This window comes from Cnephaeus nilssonii, assembly GCF_951640355.1.
Source record: "Cnephaeus nilssonii genome assembly, chromosome: 11".
NCBI lineage: Eukaryota > Metazoa > Chordata > Mammalia > Chiroptera > Vespertilionidae > Cnephaeus > Cnephaeus nilssonii.
The window spans coordinates 33,872,153-33,896,202 of NC_137082.1; the positions used below are offsets into that span (position 1 = coordinate 33,872,153).

Here is a 24,050-nt window from a genome sequence, read left to right on the forward strand (position 1 = left end):
ACCTCTGTTAATTAATTAATTTATTTGTTTATTTTAATACATTTTAAAAATATATAGGAAGAAAGGAGAGGGAGAAAGAGATAGAAACATCATTGATGAGAGAGAATCACTGATCGGCTGCCTCCTGCACGGCCCCTACTGGGGATAGCCCACAATCCAGGTAAGACCACAGCCTTGACTGGAATCGAACCTGGAACCCTTCAGTCAGCAGGCCAACGCTCTATCCACTGAGCCAAACCAGCTAGGGCTTGACAACTTTGTTGTTATTTTAATCTTTGTTCCTTTCTCAGTGAGTAATATATCTTTTCTGCCTCCTTTTGTTTAATTTTAATATTTTCTTTTTACCACTGCCTTCTAGCAGTTTGATTAGGATGTGGTTTACTTCACGTTTCTTGTGCCTGAGTTTTATTAAACTTCTTAGATCAAATTTGGTAGATATGTAGTCATTATTTCTTCAAAAATTGTTCTCCTTCCTTTTTGGGGACTGTAATTACATACCAGTATATATTTGGCCACTTGAAGTCCCTCAATTTACAAATGAGCTGTTCATATTTTTTCAGTCTTTTTACTCTCTTTGTTTTTGGGTAGTTTCTTTTCTACTGGTAAACCTTCATGTCATTAACCTTTTTTCCTGCAATAGTTTTTATTCCTAGAAGTTCTAGTTGGGTGTTTTTACTTTATTTTTTTAATATATTTTACTGATTTTTTTACAGAGACGAAGGGAGAGGGATAGGGAGTTAGAAACATCCATCAGCTGCCTCCTGCAACACCCGCTACTGGGGATGTGCCTGCAACCAAGGTACATGCCCTTGTTGGGAATCAGACCTGAGACCCTTGAGTCCGCAGGCCGACGCTCTATCTATCCACTGAGCCAAACCAGTTAGGGCTAGTTGGGTGTTTTTAATTTCTTACATGTTGAACACATGAAATATAGTTATAATAACTTCAATTCTTCTTATTTTACCATTTATCATTTTTTAGTCTGTTTCTACTTTGTAATTTTTCTTGTCATTATGGGTCCAATTTCCCTGATTCTGTGCATTCTTAATAATTTTTGATTCGTCGACAGACATTGAAAATTAAATTTTGGGTTCTGGGAATATTTTTGTATTCATGTCTATTTTTGAGCTTTGTTTTGGAATGTGAATAAAGTTACTTGGAAATGTATCCTTTTGAGTCTTACTTTTGAGCTGTGTTAAGTGGGGTTTATCCTTCCTATGTTTATTTTTGTAAAGCTGTACAATATATGTTTTCTTATTTCCTTTTCTTTCTTTTACACAAATAGCTTATATATGTTCTTTCTTTTATTTTAATTTAATGCTAATTAGAGTTTTTTTCTTACAGTTCTTCCATTCTTACTCAGGCAGTAATTACCTGTGGCCTGATTGTTGCATTAGTCTCATAATTACTGTTCTTATTTTCAGACTCTTTCCATTACTAACTGCTGTCAGAATGATTCTAAAGAAAATCTCTGATCATGTCACTGCATTGCTTTTCAGTACCTATGGCAATGGGATTCAGGTATTTTTTTGTTTTAATCCCCTAGTGGTAATAAAATTTTTCTGAGTTCACATCCTCAGAGTGTGTGTTGTGTGTGTGTGTACGTACACATACATAGGTACATGTTTATTTAAAATTTTTATTTAAATTTTTAAAAGTATCTTTTTATTGATTTCAGAGAGGAAGGGAGAGGGAGAGAGAGATAGAAACATCAATGATGAGAGAGAATCATTGATTGACCCCTGCACACTCCCTACTGGGATCAAGCCCGCAACCCAGGCCTATGACCTTGACCAGAAACGAACCCGGTGCTCTTCAGTCTGCAGGCTGAAGCTCTATCCACTGAGCCAAACCAGCTAGAGCTTATTTTTGTTTTTTAACTTTTGCATCAAAGCAAGCAAGAATTTATTGACCGTAGAAGCACACTCAGGATAGTGAAGCAAGGAAGGGCTTAGTATAGAAGAAGCAACAGGAGAGCCTAGGCTGGGCTGCTTTGGCTCACTGGGAAGTCAGAGAAAAGGGGGCCTTGTAGATATGTTCAGGGGGTTAGCCCAGGACGAACTACTGCTGCTGCTGCCCATTGTTCCCCTATAGCTTGTCTCATGGGGTCCCTTAGAGTTCAGAAGATGTGTGCCCATGGAAGAAGAGAGGGGGAAGAGAAGTGCTCGGATGTGCTTCCCAGTGGGAGGGTGCAACATGTTTATTTATACACTAAAGGCCTGGTGCACGAAATTCGTGCAAGGGGCTGGGCCCTCACAGCTCAGCCTCGTCCGGAAGGACTTCCGGTCTAATTAGCATATTCTTTTATTATTATAGATTATACTAGTGGCCCGGTGCACGAAATTCGTGCACGGGGGGCGGGTATCCCTCAGCCCAGCCTGCACCCTCTCCAATCTGGGACCCCTCAAGGCAGTCAGACAACCCTCTCACAATCCAGGACTGCTGGCTCCCAACTGCTCGCCTGCCTGCCTTCCTGATTGCCCCTAACCGCTTCTGCCTGCCAGCCTGATCACCCCCTAACCACTCCCCTGCCAACCTGATTAATGTCTAACTGCTCCCCTGCAAGCTTGATCGCCCCCAACTGCCCTCCCTTGCAGACCTGGTCCCTCCCAACTGCCCTCCCCTGCTGGCCTGATTGCCCACAACTGCCCTCCCTTGCAGGCCTGGTGCCTCCCAACTGCCCTCCCCTGCTGGCCATCTTGTGGTGGCCATCTTGTGTCCACATGGGGGCAGCCATCTTGTGTGTTGGAGTGATGGTCAATTTGCATATTACTTTCTTATTATATAAGATAGAGGCCTGGTGCATGGGTGGGGGCCAGCTGGTTTGCCCTGAAGGGTGTCCCGGATCAGGGTGGGGGTTCCCTTGGGGCATGGGCGGCCTGGGTGAGGGGCCTGTGGTGGTTTGCAGGCCAGCCATGCCCCTCAGCGACCCAAGCTGAGGCTCTGGTATCTGGGATTTATTTATCTTCTGTAATTGAAACTTTGTAGCCTGTAGTGGAGCCAAGCCTTTTGCTCGCTCCGTGCGGCAGTCATTTCTGTTGGGATTTATTTATCTTCTATAATTGAAACTTAGTAGCCTTAAGTGGAGGCCAAAGCAGGCCAGGGCTGCAGAAGCTTGGCCTCCTCCATCGCCGGGGGCAACCCTAGCCTACTGCTCTCTCCAGCTTTGTGGCTGCTGCCATTTTTGTTGGGATTTATTTATCTTCTATAATTGAAACTTTGTAGCCTTAAGCAGAGGCCTGGGCCGGCCAGGGTGTGCGGAAAGCTTGGCTTCCTCCATTGCCAGGGAAACCCAAGCCTCACTCCTACTCTCTCTCTGGCCACAGCCATCTTGGTTAGGTTAATTTGCATACTCACTCCTGATTGGCTGATGGGTGTGGGTGCAGCGGAGTGATGGTTAATTTGCATATTACTATTTTATTAGGTAGGATATGCATACTTTTAGATGTAAGTTAGCTATATTCTTTTATAATATGTCCATTGTGAAGTACACCCTAAAGTAGAAATTTAAAAGTATATATTTTTAAAGTTATTTTTATTGATTTCAGATAGGAAGGGAGAGGAAGAGAGAGAGAGAGAAACATCAATGATGAGAGAGAATCATTGATTAGCTGCTTCCTGCATTCCCCACACTGGGGATCAAGCCGTGACCTGGTTCATAGGTTGACACTCAACCACTAAGCTATGCCAGCTGGGTGAAATGGTAAAAGCATTTTAAAATTATGCTATACTTTAAAAATAATTAGTTAATATTAGAGTGAAATTAGTAAATGATAGAGGATATATTATGTTTCAACTAGGTTTTTTTTGTTAATCCTCACCCGATAATGTTTTTCCATTGATCTTTAGAGAGATTGGAAGGGAGGGGAAGAGGCAGAGAGAGAGAGAGAAACATTGATGTGAGAGAGACACATCGATTGGTTGACTTCTGCACTTACCTCTAACAGGGTCGGGGATCAAGCCTGCTACTGAGGTATGTGCCCTTGACTCTAATCAAACCTGGGATCCTTCAGTCTGCAGGCCAATGCTCCATCCACTGAGTCATACCATACCAGCTAGAGCTCAACTAGTTTTATCTAATTTTTAATGCTTTTGGCTAACTTTTTTTCAGGCATGATTTGCTCATTGTTGATCTTATTTTTATTATATGCTAGAGGCCTGGTGCACGAATTTGTGCATTTGTGCGGTCTGGCTGGCCCCACGTCCTGGTTGAACTCCCAGTCGAAATCCTGGTCAAGGGGACAGTTTGCATATTAGCCTTCTGTTATGTAGAATGCTTGGTGTAAAAATGTCAGCTCTGCTGTTTTCTTAGTGTCTCTTGTATTTCCATTATCAGTATTATTTCCAAACTGTCTTTTCTTTATGGTAATGTTTTTAAGCTTAGTTAAAACTAGATGAAATCTGTTAATCCACCTAATTAGACATGAGCATGCTGAAAATAAGTGAATTTAGAATACTGAAATATGATGTAGGAATTGCGGAAGGGCAGCAGTGTCGAACCATATATTAAATGGTTGAAGCCTAATTTCTTGTTTTATTTTTATTTTTATTTTTTTCTCTACATATATGTTTATTGTATAATTTTTTGTAAAATAAAAGAATACATATGTCTAAGAATTTTAAAATGTTTAAAGAAATTGTGTAGACACCCATGATGTACTTTTTAAAAAAAATTTCTTTATTGATTAAGGTATCACATATTTGTCCTCATCCCCCCATTCCCATCCCACACCCCTCCCCACGCATGCCCCCACTCCCCTGTTGTCCTTAACCGCTGGTTAGGCTCATATGCATGCACACAAGTCCTTTGGTTGATCTCTCCCCTTTACCCCCACCCTCCCCTACCCTCCCTCTGAGGCCCGACAGTCTGATCCATGCCTCCTTGTTTCTGGATCTGTTCTTGTTCATCAGTCTATGTTGTTCATTATTTCCCCTAGATGAGTGAGATCATGTGCTATTAGAAATATACTTATAAGAACCGAAAATGAGAAAAGCAATAATGGTTATGCTGACAGGCAAATGAATCAGTCTGTAGTGAGTTTCTTTCTGGGCCAACAGTTCTTTTGAGACCCAATTTCAATGTCAAACAGTTCCTTATGTGTACATGTCAGCAATGACATTTCAGTCCTGGATGGTGGACAAATGGTGGTAATGCAGGTCTGACCCTCTCTGGTTTGGTCCTGGGCAACCTGCAGTGACGCACAGCTGCTAACTGCTAGTATGGCAAGGCGATGTCGGCATCTTCCATCTCTGGACTGCTTCTCTTCTGTCTTCATGGCTGGAGTAGTCCTGTCGATTCCTCTCTGTTGCTGGAATCCACATGGTCTCGGAGTTGTTTTCTGAAAATATACAATCATATTCTCGACCAAAAGTTAAAGGAATATTTTCTATAAATTTGACTTGGGATCCTATTTCATTTTTTGCCCAAATGATTTTCCTCTGGCTTGTTTTGACACCTTGTGTGTTTTTCATGGGTGTCTTGCTTTTAGCCTTACAATTAATTTTCTAAAGTATTAATTTTCTAGATATAATTTACATACAGGATATTTTTCCTTACATGATATTCTTCTATCCCCCCCTTTCTTGATTTAAATATTAGGAGGCTTTTGAAAATTTTATAATGTAGTCTTGATGGCTTTTAAATTTTAATTTTTTGCACTATAATATTACTGTTTTAAGTTCATTACATGGTGCGCAATTTTATCATGAGATGAACTACCAATAAAAATTTTAGTTAACACTTTAGGATCACCTTTTTGTCCAGTACAATTAATTTTTCTATCTTGTTTTATTTTTAGATTAGAAATATGTGTGTATACATTTCATTTTGGCAATTGCTGGCCCCATTGATAGAAACACCTGCCTAATCCTTGAGCCTCTTCTGATATTTCTGGATGGCTAAGTACTTTATGTGTTTTGTATCAGTTAGCTTTTGCAGTGGAACAAACCATCCCATAACTTGGTGCTTAAAACAACAATTGTATGTTTAACTCACAGTCCCTTGGGTTGAATGGGCATTTTTCTGGTCAGCTGGAGGGATGCCTGGAGGCTGGATGTGTTAGGCAGAATTTTAAGGTGCTCCCTAATACCCGTGCCTTTCTATAATCTCTCTGGCATGGGATGAGAACTGTAATTTGCTTCTTACCAATAGGAATGGCAAAAGTAAAGAGATTTAGCAGATGCGCTTAAGGTCAGATGTACTTAAATTAGCCCAAAGAAATTGAGTTGGAGTGGCCCAGTTAGGCAAGCCCTTTAAAAGAGGACCTGAGCCCTAGCTGGTTTGGCTCAGTGGATAGAGCATCAGCCTGTGGACTAAAGGGTCCCGGGTTCGATTCTGGTCAAGGGCACATGCCTGGGTTTCAGGCTCGATCCCCAGTGGGGGGCATGCAAGAGGCAGCGGATCAATGATTCTCTCTCATCATTGATGTTTCTGTCTCTCTTTCCCTCTCCCTTCCTCTCTGAAATCAATAAAAATATATTTTAAAAAAAATAAATAAATAAAAGAGGACCTGAAAGTCAGATAGAGGAAGTGAGCAGTTCTGCTGGCTTTGAAGAAACAAACTGCTACCTCATGAGAGTGCCACATGGTAAGAACTGCAGTGATCACTGAGTGTAGGCCCCAGTTGACAGCCAGCAGAAAGTGACCTTAGTCTTACAACCACAAGACATTGTTTTCTGCCAATAAGCATGTGACCTTGGCAAAGGAAACAGCTCCATAAAAAGAGCTCAGTTGATTACTTGATGTGAACCTTCTGAGCCCCTGAGGAGAGTATCCAGTCAAACCACCCCCAGTCTCCTCACCCCTGGAAACTTGAGATAATAAATGTGTGTTGTTTTAAGCCCCTAAGCTTGTGGTAATTTGATATATAACTATAGAAAACTATTAATACTGACTATAATTTTATCCTTTCCAGAATGTAATATAAATAAAAATTATACAATGTTACCCTTTGAGATTGTATTTTCCCACTGGGAGTAGTACCTTTGAGATCTATCCAATTTGTGTATCAACACTATTTATTGTTGAGCAGTATTCCATTTTATGGGCACAGGTTGTTTAGCCATTCTGCCATTGAAGAACATTTGGGTTGTTTGTTACCAGTTTGGGTCTCTCCAAATAAAGCTACTGTGAAAATTTGCACACAGGTTTTAGTGGGAAAATATTTCATTTCTCTATACATTAGTATTTAATTTTTTGGGAAGCTATTGTAAATGGTATTGTGCTTTTAATTTTGTTTTCTAATTGTTGATTGATTGGTTATTTTAATATACAGTGGTATTTAGAAGCCAAGATCTAGGTTCTAGGTGTGTGTTACTGTTGGGGTGTTACTGGGTCCAGTTCCTCTTAGTGGGAAGAGACTAAGAAATATTTGGATGTATTTACATACATACATGCATTTACATCTATATTTATGTCTAGTTTTATCTAACTAAATACGGTAACAATCATGAGTTTACACCAGTGACAAATTCTAATGCAAGTCTAGAGGGTTTGTTCGAGTTTTCTCCCTTTCCATATTTGTAACTTACTTATTTAATCCTCATAACCTCTTAAATAACTAATTTCCTTTTCCATCACTGTTGCTGCCTCTCCCTCACAAAGATAATCCTCGTTGGCTGGCTCCCCATGGATGGTTGCTTCACTTGCTCAGGCTCTGATCCTCCACACCAGGTTGCCTTCTCATATACTGTATGCCATCCTCACTCAACTTGGGCTTTGATGCCATGCCCCTAGTCATTTTTTGTTTGGACATTTCATTTTTCTTGAGCTCTAACTCTCACATGTCACTCTCATACGCGGATATTTTCTGTGTCCCACTCAGGCTGATACTCTACTCTGGATCACTGGGGGTGCTACTCCTCCCAATGGAAGGAAAGCTTAATTTGGGGAAGAAAATTGCAGCCCTTCCCTTTAAAAAAAAGTTTGTTTTTTGTTTTGAGTTCGTTGAAATTTTTTAATGCGCTGTGGTTCAAATATATGTATTATAAACATTTTCTCCTCTATTAGCTGCTTTTTCATTTTTATTAAGGAGTCTGATTAGAACTGTTCAATTTTGAGAAAGTCCATTTTATCAAACTAAAAAATATATAGTTACTGTTTTTAGAAATATTTTAGAAGCTTTATATTTCTGGCTCCTACATTAAGATTTGTGGTTCATCTTTAATTTTTGTGTGTAGTTTGAGGTACTATTCAGGTTTGTATTTTTGTTTATCTAGTTCCAGCATTATTTGTGGAAATGACTTTCCTTTCCCCATTGAATAGCCTTGGTACCTTTGTCAAAAGTCTGTTTGACTGTATTTGTGTGGCTATGTTTAGGTCTTTAATCAAGTAGTGCTAGTAGTGTGAGTCTTCTAACTCTGTTCTTTTCAAGATTGTTTTGACTGTTCAAGACCCTTTATATTTTCATATAAAATTTAAAATCAGCTTGCCAGTTTTTTAACAGAACAGTGCCTGTTGGGGTTTTGATTGAGGTTGTGTTGAATCTATAGATCATTTTGTGGAGACCTAATCTTAACATTGATTTTTCTAATTTATGAGCATGGTACACATCTCTTCATTTATTTAGGTCTTCTTTACTTTTTCTTAGCAGTATTTCATAGTTTCCTAACTATTTTAAAATTTTGATACTATTGTAAGTGGAAAATTTTCAGTTTTTTGCTTAAGCATATATATAGTTGATTTAAAAAAACGCAAATTTTTATTTAATTTCTGACATCACATTTGCTTTATCATTCTCTTCTCCCTACAAATTATTTGAAAATTCTCTTTCATAATCCCGTTGCAGTTATCAAAATCAGAAAATTAACATTGATCAAGTAGTAGTACTGCTTGCTGTCTAATCTGGATACTTTAGTCAAAATTTCCTATTATTTTACTATGACAGCAGTAATTAAGTGAGATTTTGGTGAGGAGCCATCCAATTCTGGATCATATGGTGTTTTTTTGGTCAAGTTTCTTTCATTTGTTGTTTTTTTTTCTCCAGGTTTTAAAACTTTATTTACTTATTAAAAAATTATGCATTCCTATAATCAAAATGATTTTAACAAAAAATAAATGGCACTCTGATTAACAGTGCATTTTACAGCCTACAGGACACCTTGGACCAGCTGGTTTTTACTGTAGATTTCAACTATTGTCCCACCTAGCTTCTTCCTTCACCAACATGCAAGTTCTTTTCTTTCTCTGCCAGCCGGACAGGCTCATTTCTTCTTCTTTTTTAAAAAAAATGTATTTTTATTGATTTCACAGGGGAAGGGTGAGAGAGAGATAGAAACATCAGTGATGAGAGAGAATCACTAATTGGCTGCCTCCTCCACTGGGGATCAACCCCGCAACCTGGGCATGTGCCCTGACCGGGAATTGAACCATGATTTCCTGGTTCATAGGTTCACACTCAAACACTGAGCCACGCTGACAGAACCAGGCTCATATTTTTTAATCTGGAAAAGTCCCCACAAATTTTTTGTGACCTTAATATTACCGTATTTTCCGGCGCATAAGACGACTGGGCGTATAAGATTTTCCTGGGTCAAAAAGTTGTCTTATACGCCGGAAAATACAGTACCTGACACTCTATTCATGAGAGAGACTTGGGCGAAAAGCCTATTTACTATTACCATATTTTCTGGCGTATAAGACGACTTTTTAACCCAGGAAAATCTTATACGCCCAGTCGTCTTATACGCCGGAAAATACGGTATTTATTTTTCAGTTATAGTTGACATACCATATTGTTTCTTAAAAAGTTCACCAGTTTGAGTTTATTTGATTTTTTTTAATACTTTTTTTTTTTTTTTTTTAGAGAGGAAGGGAGAGGGAAAGAAACATCAATTGGTTGCCTTCTGCACACCCCCGTACTGGGGATCAAGCCTACAACCAGAGCATGTGGCCTGATCAGGAATTGAACTGGTGACCTTTTGGGACGATGCTTAACCAACTGAGCCACACTGGCCAGAGCTGATTTTTTTTTAAACAAAGGTTTTTAAATAATTATTCTTATTGATTTTAGAGAAACAGCAATTTGTTGTTCCACCCATTTATACATTGGTTGATTCTTTTTTTAAAATTCTTTATTGTTGAAAGTTTTACATATGTCTTCTTTTTTCCCCATTGCATTGGTTGATTCTTGTATGTCCCCTGACTGAGGATCTAATGTGTGCAACCTTGGATCATTGGGATGATGCTCTTATCAACTAGCTAGCTATCCAGGGCATGATGGTTTTTTTCATGATCAGATTCAAGTATTACATTTTTGACAGGAATCTTTCAGAAGTGATGTTTCTTCTCAGTGCATTTTATCAGGAGACAAATAAATGATTTATTTGATTTCTGATAATGATAACTTCAGTCATTTGGTTAGGATGGTCTGTCGTGTTTCTGCACTAGAAATAAAATTATCTTGTGAGATATAGATATCTTGTGGTCTTGTCAAACTTGCATTCACCAGTTTTAGTGATGAATGATTCTGTGGGATCCCCTTTCCACGTCCTGCGTGGTTCAGGATTCCGGTTCAGGGTTCGAGTTCTGGAGAAGGGCCGCACACAAATGAAAAGAGACTTGAAGAAAAGCAATTTGGTGATATGGGGGGCCAGGCGGTAGTCCAACTCTAGTGGGAGAACACTCACTGCTCTGGCCCTGCTATCCCTTTTATTGAGGCTATGGGGGAAACACCCATAGCGCTTAGGCAGGACATAACAGAAATTTACATAGGACAAACAGAGGTGGAGGCTGCTTCAGCTAACAATGTCTCAACTAAAGGGTGAGTGGTTAGAGCAATTAATGTTGTTGACAGCCTTCCTGGCTTCCTGTCCACATTTCTCTTTTAGTGAAACAGTAATTAGTTTCCAGCATGATTCTTTCCTGAAACAACCATTATTACTGTGATGGTGGTCAAGTGGTGCTTTTTAAAATTCCACCATTCATATGACATTTATTAATTGGCATTCAATAGTAAGAAAGAACCTTCCTTTCTCCCACATTTGTTTATTCATTATGGCTTCCTATTGTTGAATTATCTGTTCCTATAATTTCTAACTTTAATGCACAAATTGTACAGAGTTGCCCAGTAGGACTCCTTTCACTCTAGTTTTTGTGTCTAGATGTCCTAAACACTTTTTACTTACTTGTTTTCTGGCCCAGTAAGATGTTGGCTTAGCTTTTATTTTCACAGCCCCATCTCTGGAATCAGCTGTTTCCCAGGGAGCTCTGGGTCCTTTTAGTTTAGAACAGTGTACATGTACACATCTATGTCTGTTTCTGTATTTGTCTCTCTTTACATATGTTGGTTCATACTGATACCTTCAATTCCAGTCTCTTATTACAGGGTTCATTCTAGCTTTACCCCTTTACGTAGTAATTTGCTACTCAAAACTGAGAAACTTACCTCCCATTATCTACTGTATATATACTTATTTGCTCAGTTCTAGACTAAACATTTTTAAAGTATATTTTATTATTCTTTTTGTTAATCTTTACCTGAGGATATTTTTCTTTTTCTTTTTTTAATTTAATAAATCTTTATTGTTCAGATTATTACAATTGTTGTTCTTTTTTCCCCCCATAGCTCCCCTCCACCCAGTTTCCAAACCCCCTTTGTCTTTACCCCTCCCCCACTGTCCTCATCCATAGGTGTACGATTTTGTCCGGTCTCTTCCCGCACCTCCCACATCCTTTTCCCCCCGAGAATTGTCAGTCCGATCCCTTTCTATGCCCCTGATTCTATTATATTCACCAGTTTATTCTGTTCATCAGATTTTTTATTCACTTGATTTTTAGATTCACTTGTTGATATGTATTTGTTGTTCATAATTTCTATCTTTACCTTTTTCTTCTTCTTCCTCTTCTTAAAGAATACCTTTCAGCATTTCATATAATACTGGTTTGGCGGTGATGAACTCCTTTAACTTTTTTTTATCTGTGAAGCTCTTTATCTGCCCTTCAATTCTGAATGATAGCTTTGCTGGGTAGAGTAATCTTGGTTGTAGGTTCTTGCTGTTCATCACTTTGAATATTTCTTGCCACTCCCATCTGACCTGCATAGTTTCTGTTGAGAAGTCAGCTGACAATCGTATGGGTGCTCCCTTGTAGGTAACTAACTGTTTTTCTCTTGCTGCTTTTAATATTCTCTCTTTGTCTTTTGCTCTTGGCATTTTAATTATGATGTATCTTGGTGTGGTCCTCTTTGGATTCCTTTTGTTTGGGGTTCTCTGTGCTTCTTGGACTTGTAAGTCTATTTCTTTCACCAGGTTGGGGAAGTTTTCTGTCATTATTTCTTCAAATAGGTTTTCAGTATCTTGATCTCTCTCTTCTTCTGGCACCCCCATAATTCTGATGTTGGTACGCTTGAAGTTGTCCCAGAGGCTCCTTACACTATCTTCATATTTTTGGATTCTTTTTTTTTTTTTTTTTTTTTTTTGCTTCTCTGGTTGGGTATTTTTTGCTTCTTTGTATTTCACAACGCAGAGTACTAACTACTATACGATCACGGCAACTTCTTTGTATTTCAAATCTTTGACTTGATTCTTGCGATCCTCTTGTCTGCTGTTGGATCTCTGTATATTATTTTTTATTTCAGTCAGTGTATGCTTAATTTCTAGTTGGTCCTTTTTCATATCCTCGAGGGTCTCGCTAAATTTATCAGCCTTTTCTAAAAAATTCTTGAAAAACCTTATAACCATGGTTTTGAACTCTATATCCAGTCATTTGCTTTTCTCCATTTCTTTCATTTGTGACCTGTTTCTTTGTCTCCGCATTTTGGCTGCTTCCCTGAGTTGATAGAGTGGCTTTGTTTGCTAGGTGTCCTATAGGGCCCCGTGGCTCAGCCTCTTCAGTTACCTGAGGTGGACACTCTTGGTGCACCCCTTTGTGGGCTGTGTGCACAGTCTTGTTGTAGTTAAGTCTTGATTGTTGTTGGTATCACTGGGATAAATTGACCTCCAGGCCAATTGGCTGTGAGGATCAGCTGTGTCTGCGCTGGGAGAACTTCTTTGCTGGAGACACCCTTATGAGACAAGACTTGCAAAAGCCTCTGTGCTCAGCTTGGATGGGGCGGAGTCTCAGGGCGGAGCAGATAGCATTGGCTTCCCATCAGCCCTGCCCTAAGAGGCCCCTCCCTGGGTCTCAGTGTCCCGCGGTAATCGCTGCAAGCACCTCTGAGAGAAAGCCACCCTCGAGTTTCGCCCGCTGCCAGACAGTGTGCAGTTTCTCCCCGAATGAGTCTGGGTCCCCAGAGTCTCACCTGGAACTGGAGTTCAGCGCAGTCGGGAGCTTTTGTCTCCCTCCCGCTTGAGAAAGCCAGCCGCTTACTCAATTGCCAGCCCTCTCCGCGTGCGCCTCTGTACCTCTGCCTTCTGCAGCTCCTCTGAGTCTCAGTGTGTTTTTCTCTTTCCTTCTAGTTGTAGAATTTCCACTCAGCCAGCCTTCCTGTGGTTCTGGATGATGTCTGTTTTGTCTTTTAGTTGTAGTTTTGAAATTGGTGTGCAAGCAGCAGTTTGGGTGTTTACCTATGCCGCCATCTTGGTTTCTCCTCCCCGAGGATATTTTTCCATTGATCTTTAGAGAGAGTGGAAGGGAGAGGGAGAGACACAAGAGAAACATCAATGTGAGAAAGACACATCGACTGGTTGCCTCCTGCACGTACTCCGACCAGGGCCGGGGAACCTGCAACCAAGGTATGTGCCCATGACCGGAATCGAACCCGGGACCCTTCAGTCCGCGGGCTGACGCTCTATCCACTGAGCCAAACTGGGTAGGGCTATGTTCTGTATCTTTTTTCTTTTTTTTTAATCCTCACCTGAGGATAGTTTTTTTACATTGATTTTTATAGAGTAGAAGAGAGAGGGAAAAGACAGAGAAATATCGATGTGAGAGAAACACATTGATTGTTTGTCTCCTCATGAGCCCTGACCAGAGAGGAACCTGCAACCCGAGGTAAGAGCCCTTGATCAGAATCAAACCAGGACCCTTCAGTCCGCAGGCTGATTCTCTGTCCACTGCGCCAAACCAGCTAGGGCTATGTTCTATATATCTTGATGTGTGTTTGTCAAAACCATCAAATAATCTACTTAAGATCTATGCATTTCACTCTATGTAAATTATACCTCAGTTTTTAAAAATGAGGGAAAGGACAGGACACAAGGAGTATACATTGATCCAAGGGCAATCTTCTACGTAGTAAGCACTATATAATTATCACACTCAGGAAAATATTTAAAAATTGAATCTTTATTGTTGAAAGCATTACATATGTTTCCCTACTCCCCCATTGACCCCTTTTAGCCCGTCCGCCTCCCCCTGCAACTCTGCCATCCCCTGCTCCAGGCCTTCATCATCCTATTGTCTGTGTCCAGGGGTTATGCATATATGCATACAAGTTCTTTGGTTGATCTCTTCCAACCCACCTCTGAGGTTCCACAGTCTCTCCCATGTTTCTATGTCTCTGGGTCTATTTTGTCCATCAGTTTATTTTGTTCATTAGATTCCACATATAGTGAGATCATGTGATACTTGTCTTTCTCTGACTGGCTTATTTCACTTAGCATAATACTCTCCAGGTTCCTCCATGCTGTCTCAAAGGGTAAGAGATCCTTCTTTTTTACTGCTGCATAATATTCCATGGTATAAACGTACTACAACTTTTTTATCCGTCTATCTACTGATGGGCACTTGGGCTGTTTCCAGATCTTAGCTATTGCAAATTGCACTGCTATGAACGTAAGGGAGCATACATTCTTTTTTATTGTTTTTTGGGGTCTCTTAGGATATATTCCTAGAAGTCAAATAGCAGTTCCATATTTAATTTTTTTCAGGAAATTCCATACTGTTTTCCATAATGGCTATACAAGTCTGCATTCCTACCAGCAGTGTACTAGGGTTCTCTTTTCTTCTTATCCTCACCAGCACTTGTCATTTGTTGATGGTAGCCATTCTGACAGGTGTGAGATGGTACCTCATTGTTGTTTTAATTTGCACCTCTCCTCTGATGATCAGTGACTTTGAGCATTTTTAAAAATATTTTTATTGATTTCAGAGAGAAAGGGAGGAGATAGAGAAACATCAGTGATGAGAGAGAATCATCGATTGGCTGCCTCCTGCACGCTCCACACTGGGGATTGAGCCCGCAACCCGGGCATATGCCCCCACCAGGAATTGAACTGTGACCTCCTGGGTCATAGGTCGACGCTCAACCACTGAGCCATGCTGGCCGGGCAATCAAATATATTTAACAAAAAATCTTACTCTTCCTCATTGACATTGCACCTGATCACCCAACAGCTCTTATGGAGAGGTACAACGAGATTAATGTTTTCATGCCTACTAACACAACATCTCTTCTGCAGCCAATGGGTCAACGAGTAATTTTGACTTTCAAGTCTTATTATTTAAGCAGTACATTTCTTAAGACTATAATAGCTGCTGTAGATAGTGATTCCTCTGATGGATCTGGGTAACATAAATTGAAAACCTCTTGGAAAGGATTCACCATTCTAGATGCTATTGAGGACATTCATAATTCATGGGAAGAGATCAAAATATCCACATGAACAGAAGTTTGGAAGAAGTTAATGTCAACTCTCCTGGATGACTTTGAGGGCTTCAAAACTTTAGTGGAGGAAGTAACTGCAAATGTGATGGAAATAGCAAGAGAACTAGAATTAGAAGTGGAGCTTGAAGGTGTGACTGAATTGCAATCTCATGACAAAACTTCAACAGATGAAGAGTTGTTTCTCGTGGATGATTAAAGTGGTTTCTTGAGATGGAATCTACTCCTGGTGAAGATGTTATAAAGATTTTTGAAATGACAGCAGAGGATTTAGAATATTACATAAATTTAGTTGATATAGCAATTGTAGGGTTTGAGAGGATTCATTCCAGTTTTGAAAGAAGTTCTGCTATGGGTTAAATGCTATCAAATAGCATTGAATGCTGCAGAGAAATTGTTCATGAAAGGAGAATCAGTCGATGCTGCAAACTTCATTGTTGTCTTAAGAAATTGCCACAGCTACCCCACCTTCAGCAACCACCACCCTAGTCAGTCAGCAACACCCTCCATTAGCAAAAAAGATTATGACTCACTGAAGACTTAAATGATGCTTAGCATTTTTTAGCAATAAAATATTTTGTAATTAAGGTATATACTGTAAATTTTATTTTTTTGTTGTTAATCCTCATCGAGAATATTTTTTCCATTGATTTTTAGAGAGTGGAAAGGAGGGAGGGAGGTGAGAGAGGGGGAGAGAGAAAGAAAAACATCCGAGTGACACATTGATTGGCTGTCTCCTGTATGTGCCGTGACCAGGGCTTGAGATTGAACCTGCAACCCAGGTATTTGTCCCTGACTGGGAATCGAACCCAAGACCCTTTTGGTTGTCACGCTGATGCTCTAACCATTGAGAAACACTAGCTGGGGCACATTGTGTTTTTAGACATAATGCTGTTGTACACTTAATAGACTATAGTATAGTGTGAACATACTTTCATATCATTTGGAAACCAAAAAATTCATGTGACTTTTGATTGCGATGGTCTAGAACCGAACCCACAATATCTCTGAGGTGTGCATGTAAACACTTTCCTAACTACTCAAATCAAGACATCTAACATGGCCAGGAGCCACCGTGTACCCCTTATTAATTACAACACCCTTCATTCCCCTGACTTCATGGAAGTTATTTTCTTTATTTTTAACTTTTTTTTTTTTAAATTGATTTCAGAGAGGAAAGGAAAGGGAGGAAGAGATAGACACATCAATGATGAGAGAGAATCATTGATCGGCTGCCTCGTACATGCCCCACACTGGGGATTGAGCCTTTAACCCAGGCATGTGCCCTTGACTGGAATTGAACCTGGGAGCCTTCACTTCGCAGGCTGACACTCTATCCACTGAGCCACCCTGGCCGGGCTTCTTGCTTTTTTCTTCATAGTTTTTTAGTTATATTTGCATCTCCAACACTACAATTTAATTTTGTCTGTTTTTGAACTTTTTGCAAATGAAATAAATTATGGTATGCATTCGTTTGTTCTATTCTTTCATTTGTTTTTAAGAACCATCCATATTGTTGTAATTGTAGTTCATTCATTTTTTATTTTATAATGTCCATTTATTGAGCACACTAACCATGTATTGATTCTACTGATGATGGGCACTTTGGTTGTTTATAGCCCAAGTTACAGATGGTGCTGCCATTAACATCTGGATATGAATTTTGATGTGTATAAACATGTATTTCTCTAGGGAATCGAAACCTAAGACTCACATTGCTGGGTCATATGATGTTTGTATTTTCAACTGTACCAGATAATGCCAAACTGTATTCTCAAATGGTTGGATCCATTTTCAGTATAACCGTTTTACATCCACAATAACACTACGTGGCATTGCTAAACTTTAATTTTAGGCTTCTTAAGGATGCGATAATACCTCATTGTGGTTTTAATTTGCATAATTTTGTGTCTTTTATTGTTAGGTTAAATACCTTTTAATGTGAGTGTTGGATATCCTCTGGTATAATGCCTTATTCGCATTTTATGCCTATTTTTCTTCTGGGCTGCCCTTTTCTTACTGACTTATGGTCTAGCTACAAGATCTTTGTTGGGGGTTATATGAATTGCAAATACCTTCTCCATCTCTGTAGGTAGTTTGCCCTTTTTACTCCATTAATGGTGTCTTTTTAAAAAAATGTTTTTATTGATTTCAGAGAGAGGAAGGGAGAGGGGGAGAGAGAGAGATGGAAACATCAATGATGACAGAGAATCATCAGTTGGCTGCCTCCTGCACACCCCCTTACTGAGGATTGAGCCCGCGATGTGTTTGGGAATTGAACCACTTGGTTCATGGGTTGATGCTCAACCACTGAGCCACACCAGCAGGGCATTAATGGTGTCTTTTGATGAACAAAGGATCTTAATGTAGTTCACTTGATTAATTTTCTTATTTTGAAGGATTATTCTTTTTAAGTTTATTATGTTTTAACATATTCTTAAGTCTCAGAAATAGAAGTGTTTGGTTAAAAGGTATGTGCATGTTTTAGATTTTTGGTTTACAGTTTACTTTCTCAGAGATAATTTTGTTGCATCATTCCAAGAACATGGCAGTTAATTAGCATAATTAGAAGCTTAATACTGAAAATATTCTTTAGCTTTGATTCAGAGGAGCATTTCTAGCTGGTAGGGAAAGAGATAAAGATCTAAAAAGCTGTTTTCTTTTTTATTACTTTAAGTCAGTCTGATTTGGGCTTAAATTAGTGAAAATAAATTAAGGAAAACGTAATATAGTAGATGAAGGAACCCATGAAATTGATGAGTTAGACTTTTGTGGATGTCCTTTATAAATTTCTGGAAGTAAAGTCATGATTTTACCTAACCTTCACATACTTTTATTCAAAGAAGACACCCCATTCCAACTTATCTCTATTCATCATCTCTTCTCTCCAAACTCCAGTATTCATTCATACTTATTCCTAGTTTCAAGATGTAAGATAGCTCCTAATTTTTCCTTAGGAATGGATGGGGCTTAATTCTGAGACTCTACAACAGAGCCTGTTAGAAGAAGCATTTATTGGTTGATACTTGGAGTGGAGCTCCTCCACACTCCTGCTTCGTTTTCACTATCTTACTTTAGATCTTCATCATGTTCATTTCTGTCAATGTGACTCTTCTTCCTCCAGACTTCCCATGCTTAACAGAATGAAATTCCTAAAACTCAAATCATTCCCCTGACTACAGAGACTCCAAAATAATCAAAATCTTATTCCTCAGCACACAGTGTGTTATCTGCCCTCTTGCTAGAGAGATCTCTACCCCCCTCAACATACTCAGTTCCCCATATGCCTGCTGAAATCTGTAGTTTCCTTGAGTTTGAAATATTCTTCCACAGTGTTCATCTCATCAGCTACTTATTTCCCACTGCCAACCCATCTGCCTGCTAGCTAATGGCTTTTGTTTATTTTTTAGCTAACTTTTTAAAAAATATATCTTTATTGATTTCAGAGAGAAAGGGAGAGGGAAAGAGAGATAGAAACATCAATGATGAGAGAGAATCATTGATTGGTTGCCTCCTGCACGTCCCCCACTGGGGATCAAGCCCGCAATGCAGGCATGTGCCCTTGACCACAATCGAACCTGGGACCCTTCAGTCCACAGGCTGATGCTCTATCCACTGAGCCAAACCAGTTAGGGCAGCTAACATCTTTTTTTTAAAGAATTTATTTTAGTAAATTGATGAGAGAGAGAAACATTGATATGAGAGAGAAATATCAATTGGTTGCCTCCTGCATGCACTCCTGACCTAGAATTGAACCTGCCACCTTTTCGTGTATAGGACAATGCTCTAACCAACTGAGCCTTACAGGCCAGGGCTTAGCTAACATCTTTTAAAACTTAGCTTTTTGGAAGCATATCTCCCTGATTCTTAATTCACTTTCTGTACTACATGCCCTCTTAAACTTAAAGACTTGGATGCTCCCTCTTCTGAGCTGCTGCATTTCTCTGTATACCTCTCTCATTGTGCTTTGTAGAATAATAGGTTTGATTTTTCTCCCCTACGCAGTTCAGCTCCTTGAGGCTAGGCCCATTTCCTACTCCTGATACGCCCCCCATCCCCAGAAACTAGCATTTATAGGAGGCACCCATAAATATTTAGTGAATGATTGAATGCAAAGTTTTATCTCACTTCCTTGATATATGTTTGAAAAGAACTTGCTGTGAAAGGTCAGTTGAAAGGGAAAAGCAATACATGTTTAGAAATTACTACTATGCTTGGTCGATTTGTAGGGTTTTTGCTCACCCGAGTTTTCCTTACTGTCACAGAAGGATGCCCTGCAGTGGTCTCGCAATCCAGCTACAGTGGAGGGAGAGGAGCCAGAGGACACAGCCGATGTAGAGAGCTGTGGGTCTAATGAAACCAGCACTGTGAGTGGTGAAAATGATGGTAAGTGCCCTTAACAAGATGGGTGAAGAGCCATAAGCAGTTATTAGGTACTAACCTTTATTTCCCTCCGTTCCAGTATCACTTGATGAAACATCTTCTAATGCGTCCTGTTCTACAGAATCTCAGAGTCGGCCTCTTTCCAATCCCAGGGACAGCTACAGAGCTTCCTCACAGGTAGGGAGGAGAGTTGGTGACGGGGGTATAAGAGAGGCCAGGCAGATAGGACTGTCCATCCTGTAGTTAATTGTGAGTATGTTTGAAGAATGGAGAAAATCAATTTGGTCTTCACCTATTAGTACCATTTAAAAGTGGGCCGGAGAAAAAGTGGGTCATAGATCTGACAACAGAGTGATTTGTGTGGTTCCCCCCCTCCCCCCTCTTTACATGGCTGGATAACCAGGGAGAAGTAGAGCATTGTGCAGAATGGGGAGAACGGGAGCCTGGGAGTTAGTGGTTTGAATTTTGGCCCTTTCACTCACTAGTTTGGGGAACTTGGGCAAATTCCTTATCTGTAAAATGGGCATAATGATAGATTCTTCTCAGCATGCGTGATGCTTGGCACAGGGACTGGCACCTGGCCCAGTAACAGTGTTGCTGTTAGCATTATCTGCCCGAGTTCATCGAATACAAACTCTGCTTTACAAGACAGTGAGTGGAGACATAGTCGTGAGGGACTGCTGCTGTGGCCTTGCAGGTGACTCAGATTCTTTGGATTTCTCTGGGAATATAGGCAAACAAGCAAAAGAAAAAGACTGGGGTGATGCTGCCTCGAGTTGTCCTGACTCCTCTGAAGGTAAACGGGGCCCACGTGGAATCTGCATCAGGTATGTATAAGATCTTGATTGTGGTGCCTCTTTCTCAGCTTCTGGGGCTGCCTCCCAGAGGCAGCAGTTTCTGACCTAGGTAGTGCGATGCCTGTGGAGTCAAGAGACCCTCCTCTGGCAGCAGGACGCTGTGGTGGCGAGACCTGACCTAGGTTCCAGTGCTGGGCTCTGCTGTGCCCTCCCCTTTGCCTCACAGGGTGGCTGTGAAGGTCGGATGGAGTGTGCAGGTGCTTTTTGTAAAAGGTGCAGTGCTGTGCAAACTAAGATGGCAGTTTGGCATTCTTACGTGTTATTTTAAAGTCAGCCCATGAGGTGTTGAGCTCTGACAGCCCAAGGCTGGACCATGGAAGCACCCGGTATAGCTGGCAGCACCTCAGGGAGAGTTGGGAGAAGGGAGCTTGTCTGAGAGCCATGGGCATGGCGGGTGATACTTCTGACCAGTGGAATGCTGTGCCTTCAGGGTTCTCGGGCCGCCACGCTGATGGCGAGAGTGGCAGCCCATCCAGCAGCAGCAGCGGCTCTCTGGCCCTGGGCAGCGCTGCTATTCGTGGCCAGGCCGAGGTCGCCCGGGACCCTGCCCCGCTCCTGAGAGGCTTCCGGAAGCCGGCCACAGGTGAGTGGCTTGGCACTCATTTCTTTGCCTGTAAAGGGGGTCCCTGCAGGCCAAGTGACATGAGGAAGTCTACTTTTAGGTCTGCTTTTCCAATTCCTCAGCACTGCTCAATCTAAGATGAACAGGTCTCTATTCTAAGTGATTTAAAAAAAAAAATAACATTTGCTGAGGCTTCTGTGAGAGGTATTGACATTTTCGTGGGCTTTAAACAACCCTTAGTACTTTCTGCATGGAGATCATACCCCTTCGGCCCATTCATAAGAAAGCTTCTGCAGATTTTCCCATAGTACACTAATAGATGTACTTTTAGACAACTTTTATCATTTTACCAGCTGACTCTATGGAACTTGAGGGAAGGTCAGGGCCTGCCCTTGCCTGGTTGTATGGGGAAGAGTGTCCTCTTCAGGCTGTGACAGAGCTTAGTACAGTCTTATGTGAGAGGATGCAAGCCCAAGTGTTCTCTTGGGTTTGATGGCAATGACAGTAACGTGGGAAGAATAATTGTAACATATAGGTTAGGGTGTACTGGGTAGTCGAGCAGATTGTTTGCCAATAAGTTCTGGGTAGCTTGGGTGCCACCAAAGTTTTCCCCCACAGTTAGCATTTGTTTCTTCTGCTTTAAGAAGCTGAAAATGTATACATTGCTTTTTATTACTTAAAAAAATCACAGGTCAAATGAAGCGTAACAGAGGGGAAGAGGTAGATTTTGAGACACCTGGGTCCATTCTTGTCAATACCAACCTTCGGGCACTGATAAATTCTCGGACCTTCCACGCCCTGCCATCCCACTTCCAGCAGCAGCTCCTTTTCCTCCTGCCTGAAGTGGACAGACAGGTACGAATAGGTATCCTCTTGGATGCTTCTCTCTGGGCGAGCTTCTGTTGTCTTTCTAAGTTTTTTATTTATCGGGATTTTTGCCTGATCCTTCTAGGTGGGGACGGATGGCCTGTTGCGTCTCAGCAGCAGTGCACTGAATAATGAGTTTTTCACCCATGCGGCTCAGAGCTGGCGGGAACGCCTGGCTGATGGTAAGTAGACGCTCTCATCTCAGATAGTTTGAGAGGTACCTGCCATGTGTGGTATCACTTGTTTCCTAAAAACCCCATTTTTACCAATTTCTCTTTTTTCCCAAGGGGTATTTAGTGTAAGGCAGGCTTTCCTCACAACCCTAATAAATGTGGCAGGTGTTAATGTGCTTCATAGCTTTCGAAGGTACAGGGTATTGGGGCTTTCATTGTTTTGTGTATATATATCCATCTGCATTGCCTTTTCATCATTAAACCTGTCAACTCCTATTGTTTCCATTAAACATGGCAGTTGTCTGGATGGGTGGAGGAAAGTGCACTGTGGCATTGAGCTACAATGTTAACCTTTACCAGATGCTCTGTTTTTAGACATCGCCATTTGGAGTGACTGTTAGCTTCTCCTAATTTAGTTTTGTGGGGCAGCTACAAGGGGAGTGTGTTGGGAAGTCCCTGAGACCTCTTCCAGGTTCAGTGATTGACTAGGAGGATTCACAGCACTCAGCATAGAGTCTTCTTCATGGCTGTAGTTTATTACAGTGAAAGAATACAGAGCGAAATCAGCAAAGGTGAAGTCCAGGGAAACCAGAAGCAAGCTTTCAAGGTCCTCCTCTCCCAGTAGAATCACACAGGATGCGCTCCGTTCCCCCAGCACCGAGTTGTGACAGCACATGTGAAATGTAGTCTACCAGGGAAGCTTGTGAAAGACTTGGTGCCCAGGGTTTTATTAAAGGCTGATCATGTAGCATGCCTGTGCCTGGCATATGCCCAAATTCCAGATTCCCCAAAGGAAAGCAGGTGCTCGCCATAAACCATGTTGTTTGCAGAAACAGTTTAGACACAGTGAGCTGTTCATATCAGTTTGGGGGTGGGAACCCTCCCCCAATCCAGGTTCCCAGATGTCAGCCAAGAGCCACCCTTGTAAAGCAGCCCTTTCTAAGGATAAGCAGTCAGGCCTGCTAGGTTAACTTTTTTCTGCACAGGAAGTAAGAATGGTTCTTTGGTTTGGTTTGTTTTTGTTCTGCTTTTTTGAACAATGTGTTGCTGTTTGAAGACTAAATTTTCCTTGTAAGAGACATGTTAGTTTTGTCCTGAGAAAAGCATGATGTGAGAGGTACTTTGGAGGAGACAGGAACCAGTGTGAGGGTAAAAAAAACAAAACTCTTGAACTCATCAAAGTCATATGTATTTTGAAAACTCAGGAAGTAGAACTACTTTCCCTAAGACACATGAATATCCTGAATGCATGTACTCAAAAGTTTTATTTCTCTCTAGGTGAATTCACTCATGAGATGCAAGTCAGGATACGACAGGAAATGGAGAAGGAAAAGAAGGTGGAACAATGGAAAGAAAAGTTCTTTGAGGACTACTATGGACAGAAGTAAGGCACTTAGTTCTGGGAGTGTTGGTCTGGGATTTAGGGGGATAAAGGCAGATGTTCTCCAAGTCATGCATACTTTTGTGTTGGATGAAAATGTGGAGATTGCCATGATGTGGCTCATTTAGCCTAATGCCATAGGGAAGGAAGCTACCAGAGCCTATGGTTAATGTTATGCACCGGTTAGATTCACTTTGTTCTGAGATATCTAATATCTGAGTGCGTCATTCACATAGGTAAAATAAGCATGCTTTCTCTGCCCTGTAACTGACGGTGTGAGTTTGG

General features: G+C 40.8%; 1 protein-coding gene across 2 annotated transcripts in view; it reads left to right on the plus strand.

The window, feature by feature from the left end:
* ASXL1 (ASXL transcriptional regulator 1) overlaps window positions 1-24,050 on the plus strand; it is a 67,644-nt gene that overhangs the window by 37,477 nt on the left and 6,117 nt on the right. For both annotated transcript variants that reach the window (XM_079784915.1, XM_079784916.1), the window contains 7 exons: window positions 19,808-19,928; window positions 20,005-20,102; window positions 20,659-20,752; window positions 21,213-21,365; window positions 22,036-22,199; window positions 22,297-22,393; window positions 23,663-23,768. In XM_079784915.1, the coding sequence (XP_079641041.1) occupies window positions 19,808-19,928; window positions 20,005-20,102; window positions 20,659-20,752; window positions 21,213-21,365; window positions 22,036-22,199; window positions 22,297-22,393; window positions 23,663-23,768 (833 nt within the window). The remainder of the gene's footprint in view (window positions 1-19,807; window positions 19,929-20,004; window positions 20,103-20,658; window positions 20,753-21,212; window positions 21,366-22,035; window positions 22,200-22,296; window positions 22,394-23,662; window positions 23,769-24,050) is intronic.